Source organism: Oncorhynchus mykiss, chromosome 19 (genome assembly GCF_057628025.1).
Source record: "Oncorhynchus mykiss isolate SJ-2025 chromosome 19, ASM5762802v1, whole genome shotgun sequence".
Taxonomy (NCBI): Eukaryota; Metazoa; Chordata; class Actinopteri; order Salmoniformes; family Salmonidae; genus Oncorhynchus; species Oncorhynchus mykiss.
Genome location: NC_143040.1, coordinates 69,846,750 through 69,856,749, shown reverse-complemented (window position 1 = coordinate 69,856,749; position 10,000 = coordinate 69,846,750). Strand labels below are relative to the sequence as shown.

The window sequence follows — 10,000 nt, the reverse complement described above, 5'->3', positions numbered from 1 at the left end:
GTGGTAGACTATCCCTGTGGTAGACTATCCCTGTGGTAGACTATCCCTGTGGTAGACTATCCTTGTGTTAGACTATCCCCGTGGTAGACTATCCCTGTGGTAGCCTATCCCCGTTGTAGACTATTACCGTGGTAGACTATCCCCATGGTAGACTATCCCCGTGGTAGACTATCCCTGTGGTAGCCTATCCCCGTGGTAGACTATCCCTGTGGTGGCCTATCCTTGTGGTAGACTATCCCTGTGGTAGACTATCCCTGTGTTAGACTATCCCTGTGGTAGCCTATCCCCGTGGTAGCCTATTCGCGTTGTAGACTATTGCCGTGGTAGACTATCCCCATGGTAGACTATCCCTGTGGTAGACTATCCCCGTGGTAGACTATCCCCGTGGTAGACTATCCCCGTGGTAGACTATCCTTGTGGTGGCCTATCCCCATGGTAGACTATCCCCGTGGTAGACTATCCCCGTGGTAGACTATCCCTGTGGTGGCCTATCCCCATGGTAGACTATGCCCGTGGTAGACTATCCCCGTGATAGACTATCCCTGTGGTAGACTATACCTGTGGTAGACTATCCCTGTGGTAGACCATCCCCATGGTAGACTATCCCCATGGTAGACTATCCCTGTGGTAGACTATCCCTGTGGTAGCATATCCTTGTGGTAGACTATCCCTGTGGTAGCATATCCTTGTGGTAGACTATCCCTGTGGTAGCATATTCTTGTGGTAGACTATCCCTGTGGTAGACTATCCCCATGTAGACCATTCATGTGGTAGACTATCCCTGTGGTAGACTATCCCCATGTAGACTATTCATGTGGTAGACTATCCCTGTGGTAGACTATCCCCATGTAGACCATTCATGTGGTAGACTATCCCTGTGGTAGACTATCCCCATGTAGACTATTCATGTGGTAGACTATCCCTGTGGTAGACTATCCCCATGTAGACTATCCCTATGGAGTATTTTACTGGGTGACTTTTACTTGAGTCATTTTCTATTAAAAGGTATCTTTGCTTTTACTCAAGTACGACAATCGAGTTTCCACTGCAGATAAACATCCCATCAACTTTACCTCAGATTCATGTTCGTATTTATTCACTTAGCAGGTGCTTCATTTTTCTTGAGAGGAAACAGCAATTTATTGTAGAATAAATATTATACTAGCTGAGAATAACAGCCTATCTGTCTCACTACAGTATAGTCCAGATCCAGATGTGTTTAGTAATACATCAGAACTTACCTTATACCTGTATAGCTGTGTGCTATGTTTCCTCTTGACTTGTTAGTCACAAAATAGTTTAATAAACACATATTACTTTGAGTTTTGAAAGATGTTATTCGATGCCGTGCCTCACCCAAATCCAGGTAAACATTCATAATATACTGTATTGTCTTATGTCTTTATACAAAAATATATATATATTATTGTTCATTGCTACTATCAATTAATAATCTGCATTTTTTTTTTGTCAAGTTCATATAACTGTGTCCATAGTACTTCTCGACTGGACTTATAGATTGCGTTGTTTTCTGTGGTTTGTGTATGCATGTGTGTTTGAATGTGTGTGTGTGCGTGTGCGTGTGCGTCTGTGTGTGTACAGGCATGTCCTACCTTGTAACGTCCATAGAAGGGGTGTCGTCCTCCCGTCACCAGCATGTCTTCGTCTCTATCCAACATACATCTCACTGGCCTCTTCAACCTGACACAACACACACACACAAAGAGAGTTTCAGTAGCGAAGTGTGTGTGTGTGTATGTCTATGTCTGTGTGTGTGTGTGTGTGTGTGTGTGTGTGTGTGTGTGTATGTGTGTGTGTGTGTGTGTGTGTGTGTGTGTGTGTGTGTGTGTGTGTGTCTGTGTACTGTATGTTTGCATCCTTTTTTTGGTTGTGTGCGCCCGAGTGTGTGCATTTCACAACAACCTACCAGTCTCACTGCGAAATTAGAATTTTTCCCACAATTCTCTAAACATCACATTTTGAAAAGTTTGTTGACACGGCAGTGCCCATCAGTGGGATTTAACATTCTATAGCAGTGACAATCAGTCGGATTTAACATTCTATAGCAGTGCCCATCAGTGGGATTTAACATTCTATAGCAGTGACAATCAGTGGGATTTAACATTCTATAGCAGTGACAATCAGTGGGATTTAACATTCTATAGCAGTGACAATCAGTCGGATTTAACATTCTATAGCAGTGCCCATCAGTGGGATTTAACATTCTATAGCAGTGCCAATCAGTGGGATTTAACATTCTATAGCAGTGCCCATCAATGGGATTTAACATTCTATAGCAGTGACCATCAATGGGATTTAACATTCTATAGCAGTGACAATCAGTGGGATTTAACATTCTATAGCAGTGACAATCAGTGGGATTTAACATTCTATAGCAGTGACAATCAGTGGGATTTAACATTCTATAGCAGTGACCATCAGTGGGATTTAACATTCTATAGCAGTGCCCATCAATGGGATTTAACATTCTATAGCAGTGACCATCAATGGGATTTAACATTCTATAGCAGTGACCATCAATGGGATTTAACATTCTATAGCAGTGACAATCAGTGGGATTTAACATTCTATAGCAGTGCCAATCAGTGGGATTTAACATTCTATAGCATTGACAATCAGTGGGATTTAACATTCTATAGCAGTGACCATCAGTGGGATTTAACATTCTATAGCAGTGACAATCAGTGGGATTTAACATTCTATAGCAGTGCCCATCAATGGGATTTAACATTCTATAGCAGTGACAATCAGTGGGATTTAACATTCTATAGCAGTGCCCATCAATGGGATTTAACATTCTATAGCAGTGACAATCAGTGGGATTTAACATTCTATAGCAGTGCCCATCAGTGGGATTTAACATTCTATAGCAGTGCCCATCAATGGGATTTAACATTCTATAGCAGTGCCAATCAGTGGGATTTAACATTCTATAGCAGTGCCCATCAGTGGGATTTAACATTCTATAGCAGTGACAATCAGTGGGATTTAACATTCTATAGCAGTGACAATCAGTGGGATTTAACATTCTATAGCAGTGCCAATCAGTGGGATTTAACATTCTATAGCAGTGACCATCAATGGGATTTAACATTCTATAGCAGTGCCCATCAGTGGGATTTAACATTCTATAGCAGTGACCATCAGTGGGATTTAACATTCTATAGCAGTGCCCATCAATGGGATTTAACATTCTATAGCAGTGCCAATCAGTGGGATTTAACATTCTATAGCAGTGCCCATCAGTGGGATTTAACATTCTATAGCAGTGACAATCAGTGGGATTTAACATTCTATAGCAGTGACAATCAGTGGGATTTAACATTCTATAGCAGTGCCCATCAGTGGGATTTAACATTCTACAGCAGTGACAATCAGTGGGATTTAACATTCTATAGCAGTGACCATCAATGGGATTTAACATTCTATAGCAGTGCCCATCAGTGGGATTTAACATTCTATAGCAGTGACAATCAATGGGATTTAACATTCTATAGCAGTGCCCATCAGTGGGATTTAACATTCTATAGCAGTGCCCATCAGTGGGATTTAACATTCTATAGCAGTGACCATCAATGGGATTTAACATTCTATAGCAGTGACAATCAATGGGATTTAACATTCTATAGCAGTGCCCATCAGTGGGATTTAACATTCTATAGCAGTGCCCATCAGTGGGATTTAACATTCTATAGCAGTGCCAATCAGTGGGATTTAACATTCTATAGCAGTGACCATCAGTGGGATTTAACATTCTATAGCAGTGCCCATCAGTGGGATTTAACATTCTATAGCAGTGCCCATCAGTGGGATTTAACATTCTATAGCAGTGCCAATCAGTGGGATTTAACATTCTATAGCAGTGACCATCAGTGGGATTTAACATTCTATAGCAGTGCCCATCAGTGGGATTTAACATTCTATAGCAGTGCCCATCAGTGGGATTTAACATTCTATAGCAGTGCCAATCAGTGGGATTTAACATTCTATAGCAGTGACCATCAATGGGATTTAACATTCTATAGCAGTGACCATCAATGGGATTTAACATTCTATAGCAGTGACAATCAGTGGGATTTAACATTCTATAGCAGTGCCCATCAGTGGGATTTAACATTCTATAGCAGTGACCATCAATGGGATTTAACATTCTATAGCAGTGACAATCAATGGGATTTAACATTCTATAGCAGTGCCCATCAGTGGGATTTAACATTCTATAGCAGTGCCAATCAGTGGGATTTAACATTCTATAGCAGTGCCAATCAGTGGGATTTAACATTCTATAGCAGTGACCATCAGTGGGATTTAACATTCTATAGCAGTGCCCATCAGTGGGATTTAACATTCTATAGCAGTGCCAATCAGTGGGATTTAACATTCTATAGCAGTGCCCATCAGTGGGATTTAACATTCTATAGCAGTGCCCATCAGTGGGATTTAACATTCTATAGCAGTGCCAATCAGTGGGATTTAACATTCTATAGCAGTGCCCATCAGTGGGATTTAACATTCTATAGCAGTGCCCATCAGTGGGATTTAACATTCTATAGCAGTGACCATCAATGGGATTTAACATTCTATAGCAGTGACAATCAATGGGATTTAACATTCTATAGCAGTGCCCATCAGTGGGATTTAACATTCTATAGCAGTGCCAATCAGTGGGATTTAACATTCTATAGCAGTGACCATCAGTGGGATTTAACATTCTATAGCAGTGCCCATCAGTGGGATTTAACATTCTATAGCAGTGACAATCAGTGGGATTTAACATTCTATAGCAGTGCCCATAAGTGGGATTTAACATTCTATAGCAGTGACAATCAGTGGGATTTAACATTCTATAGCAGTGACAATCAGTGGGATTTAACATTCTATAGCAGTGACCATCAGTGGGATTTAACATTCTATAGCAGTGCCCATCAGTGGGATTTAACATTCTATAGCAGTGACAATCAGTGGGATTTAACATTCTATAGCAGTGACAATCAGTGGGATTTAACATTCTATAGCAGTGACCATCAGTGGGATTTAACATTCTATAGCAGTGCCCATCAGTGGGATTTAACATTCTATAGCAGTGACAATCAGTGGGATTTAACATTCTATAGCAGTGACAATCAGTGGGATTTAACATTCTATAGCAGTGACCATCAGTGGGATTTAACATTCTATAGCAGTGACAATCAGTGGGATTTAACATTCTATAGCAGTGCCCATCAGTGGGATTTAACATTCTATAGCAGTGCCAATCAGTGGGATTTAACATTCTATAGCAGTGACAATCAGTGGGATTTAACATTCTATAGCAGTGCCCATCAGTGGGATTTAACATTCTATAGCAGTGACCATCAATGGGATTTAACATTCTATAGCAGTGCCCATCAGTGGGATTTAACATTCTATAGCAGTGACAATCAGTGGGATTTAACATTCTATAGCAGTGACAATCAGTGGGATTTAACATTCTATAGCAGTTTCCATCAATGGGATTTAACATTCTATAGCAGTGCCAATCAGTGGGATTTAACATTCTATAGCAGTGACAATCAGTGGGATTTAACATTCTATAGCAGTGCCCATCAGTGGGATTTAACATTCTATAGCAGTGACAATCAGTGGGATTTAACATTCTATAGCAGTGCCCATCAGTGGGATTTAACATTCTATAGCAGTGACAACAAGTGGGATTTAACATTCTATAGCAGTGACAATCAGTGGGATTTAACATTCTATAGCAGTGCCCATCAATGGGATTTAACATTCTATAGCAGTGCCAATCAGTGGGATTTAACATTCTATAGCAGTGACAATCAGTGGGATTTAACATTCTATAGCAGTGCCAATCAATGGGATTTAACATGCTACCCTTGGACCTGGAGTCCACGGATTACGCCCATTCACCATCCTAGCAAATCTCAAGCCTACTTCATTGTACTAGCGCTCGCTGTTGCCCCTAGTGACCGGTTTTGACTGAACTTGTTTAGGCATTAAGTCCGACTTGGTTTAGTAAAACAGTAAGGCATTAATTCCGACTTAGTTAAGTAAAACAGAAAGGCATTCATTCCGACTTGGTTAAGGAAAACAGAAAGGCATTAATTCCGACTTGGTTTAGTTAAACAGAAAGGCATTAATTCCGACTTGGTTTAGTAAAACAGTAAGGCATTAATTCCGACTTGGTTAAGTAAAACAGAAAGACATTAATTCCAACTTGGTTTAGTAAAACAGTAAGGCATTAAGTCCGACTTGGTTTAGTAAAACAGTAAGGCATTAATTCCCGACTTGGTTTAGTAAAACAGTAAGGCATTAAGTCCGACTTGGTTTAGTAAAACAGAAAGACATTAATTCCAATTGGTTAACAATCAGACATTAATTCCAAATGTTTGGGGTTTGGGTTTAGAATAGTGCTAATTAAATTCAGGCATTCATTCTGATTGGTTAAAATCAGAAAAAAAAAACTCCACGGTTTAGTTTTGTAGCTGACTCTCATTTTATAGACCCGGGTTCAATCCAAGCTCCTGGCACTGATTATTTTGTTGTTGGTCTGGACAGTTTTTTTTTGCTCTGGACAGTGTTTCCCGACGTCTTGCGAACCTACAAAAACCAACAATTTTGCTTTGAATCTCGAGTGATCTACATTTGTGCGTCATCTTACTTCTGAGCAGCCACAGCAACCACGGTAGACAGGGTGGTTGACCTGCTCTCCTTCCCTCCGAATCCTCCTCCCATCCTCTTCACTCTGATCACCACTCTACTGGCCGGGACACCCAACGCCTTAGCAACCAGAGACTAGAGCGAGAGAGAGAGAGAGTGAGTGAGTGTTTGAATGTGTGTGTGTGGATGTGTTTAACCATACTTGTGGGGACCAGTAGCCCCCACAAGAATTGTAAAACAGTTTTTGTTGTTGACCAACTGGGGACATTTTGCTGCTCCCCACAAGTTAAAATGTCATTTCCATTGGGTTTTAGGGTTAATGTTAGAATTCGTTTTTGGGTTAGGAGCTAGGGTTAGTTTTAGGGTTAGGGTTAGGAGTTAGGGTTAGGATCTAGGGTTAGATTTAGGGTTAGGGTTAGGAACTAGGGTTAGGGTTAGGATTAGGAGCTAGGGTTAGGAGCTAGGGTTAGATTTAGGGTTAAGGTTAGGAACTAGGGTTAGGGTTAGGGTTAGGGTTAGGGTTAGGGTTAGATTTAGGAGCTAGGGTTAGGGTTAAGGTTAGGTTTTTGGGTTAGGGTTAGGGTTAGATTTAGTAGCTAGGGTTAGGGTTAAGGTTAGGTTTTTGGGTTAAGGTTAGGGTGATGGGTTAAGGAAAATAGGATTTTGAATGGGACTGAATTGTATGTCCCCACTAGGTTAGCTGCACAAGTCTGTGTGTCTGTGTGTGTGTGTGTGTGTGTGTGTGTGTGTGTGTGTGTGTGTGTGTGTGTGTGTGTGTGTGTGTGTGTGTGTGTGTGTGTGTGTGTGTGTGTACCTGGGTCTTGGTAGCAGACTGAGTAGAGACAAACAGCTCCATCTCTCCATCCTCTCCTTTAGGTACAGCTACAGTAACGTTGGTCTCCAGGTAGAAGTGTTCCTGGCCTCCCATATGCATCTCACCTGGTAATACAGACACATGATCACTCACTCACTCACTCACTCACTCACTCACTCACTCACTCACCCTCACCCTCACTCTCACAGACTCACCCTCACACACTCTCACTCACACACTCACACTCATACACACTCACCCACTCACTCACTCACTCACTCACTCACTCACTCACTCACTCACTCACTCACTCACTCACTCACACACCCTCACAGACTCACCCTCACACACACACTCACCCTCCAGGATGTGGTCAGCCTGTGTGAACCCTTGGTCCAGGTCTCCCCTCTGGATGGTTCTAACCGGCTGGAAGAAGGACTGGTGGGTAATGGCGTCCTGTATGGTGATGATTACAGGCTGTAGTTCCTGGTAGGTGATCCTCACTGCCTTGGCTGCTCTCTGAGCGTGAGCCTGAGTGTCTGCTACTACAGCTCCTATGATGTGGCCCACACACGTCACCTAGAGAATACACACACCCAGACACACCCAGACAATGCATACCAGGTGACTACCTCAAGAAGCTGGTTGAGAGAATGTCATCAGTGTGCAACGCTGTCATCAAGGCAAAGGGTGACTACTTTGAAGAATTTCAAATGTAAAATATTTTTCAATTTTTTTTAAAACACTTTTTGGGGTTACTACATGATTGTGTTATTTCATAGTTTTGATGTTTTCACTATTACTCTACAATGTAGAAAATAGTACAAATAAAGAAAGTTTCCAGCCAGAGGGAAGGTAGTTTCCTGCCAGAGGGAAGGTAGTTTCCTGCCAGAAGGAAGGTAGTTTCCTGCCAGAGGCAAGGTAGTTTCCTGCCATGGGAAGTTAGTTTCCAGCCAGAGGGTAGGTAGTTTCCTGCCAGAGGGAAGGTAGTTTCCTGCCAGAAGGAAGGTAGTTTCCTGCCAGAGGCAAGGTAGTTTCCTGCCAGAGGGAAGGTAGTTTCCTGCCAGAAGGAAGGTAGTTTCCAGCCAGAGGGAAGGTAGTTTCTTGCCAGAAGGGAAGGTAGTTTCCTGCCAGAAAGGAAGGTAGTTTCCAGCCAGAGGGAAGGTAGTTTCCTGCCAGAGGGAAGGTAGTTTCCTGCCAGAAAGGAAGGTAGTTTCCAGCCAGAGGGAAGGTAGTTTCCTGCCAGAAGGAAGGTAGTTTCCAGCCAGAAAGGAAGGTAGTTTCCTGCCAGAAAGGAAGGTAGTTTCCAGCCAGAGGGAAGGTAGTTTCCTGCCAGAAGGGAAGGTAGTTTCCTGCCAGAAGGGAAGGTAGTTTCCTGCCAGAAGGGAAGGTAGTTTCCTGCCAGAAGGGAAGGTAGTTTCCTGCCAGAAAGGAAGGTAGTTTCCTGCCAGAAGGGAAGGTAGTTTCCTGCCAGAAGGGAAGGTAGTTTCCAGCCAGAGGGAAGGTAGTTTCCAGCCAGAGGGAAGGTAGTTTCCAGCCAGAGGGAAGGTAGTTTCCTGCCAGAGGGAAGGTAGTTTCCAGCCAGAGGGAAGGTAGTTTCCTGCCAGAGGGAAGGTAGTTTCCTGCCAGAAGGGAAGGTAGTTTCCTGCCAGAAAGGAAGGTAGTTTCCTGCCAGAAGGGAAGGTAGTTTCCTGCCAGAAAGGAAGGTAGTTTCCTGCCAGAAGGGAAGGTAGTTTCCTGCCAGAAGGGAAGGTAGTTTCCTGCCAGAAGGGAAGGTAGTTTCCTGCCAGAAGGGAAGGTAGTTTCCTGCCAGAAGGGAAGGTAGTTTCCTGCCAGAAGGGAAGGTAGTTTCCACCAACACACACATATTTACATAAAACATATACATATTTACATAAAACATATACATATTTACATAAAACATATACATATTTACATAAAACATATACATATTTACATAAGACACACATACAATAACATGAAACACACACATGTAAATATGTAAGTATTTTATGTTATTGCATGTGTGTGTTATGTAAATATACAGTATGTGTGTTGTGTAAATATGTGTGTGTTTTATGTTATTGTATGTGTGTGTGTGTGTGTGTGTGTGTGTGTGTGTGTGTGTGTGTGTGTAAATATGTGTGTGTTTTATGTTATTGTGTGTGTGTGTGTGTGTGTGTGTGTGTGTGTGTGTGTGTGTATGTGTGTGTGTGTGTGTAAATATGTGTGTGTTTTATGTTATTTTGTGTGTTATGTAAATATCAGTATGTGTGTTGTGTAAATATGTGTGTGTTTTATGTTATTGTATGTGTGTGTAATGCATTTGTGTATGTATGTATGTGTGTGTGTGTGTGTGTGTGTGTGTGTGTGTGTGTGTTATTTAAATGTGTGTCTGTCTGTTTTTTATGTAAATATAACACAAACAATAACATAAAACACACATATTTACATAACACACACACACTCACATAAAAATAACACAAACATAAAATGTAACCATGACTA

General features: G+C 41.8%; 1 protein-coding gene across 7 annotated transcripts in view; it reads right to left on the bottom strand.

The window, feature by feature from the left end:
* Positions 1 to 10,000, bottom strand: part of xdh (xanthine dehydrogenase) — a 50,680-nt gene that overhangs the window by 11,324 nt on the left and 29,356 nt on the right. For 6 of the 7 annotated variants that reach the window (XM_036955272.2, XM_090211629.1, XM_090211628.1 and 3 more), the window contains 4 exons: positions 7,852 to 8,071; positions 7,493 to 7,617; positions 6,680 to 6,813; positions 1,614 to 1,701 (listed from right to left, as the gene is read on the bottom strand). In XM_036955272.2, coding sequence (XP_036811167.2) covers positions 1,614 to 1,701; positions 6,680 to 6,813; positions 7,493 to 7,617; positions 7,852 to 8,071 — 567 coding nt within the window. Of the gene's footprint in view, positions 1 to 1,613; positions 1,702 to 6,679; positions 6,814 to 7,492; positions 7,618 to 7,851; positions 9,115 to 10,000 lie in introns of those variants that run through there. The other variant, XM_090211632.1, reaches the window with a different exon arrangement.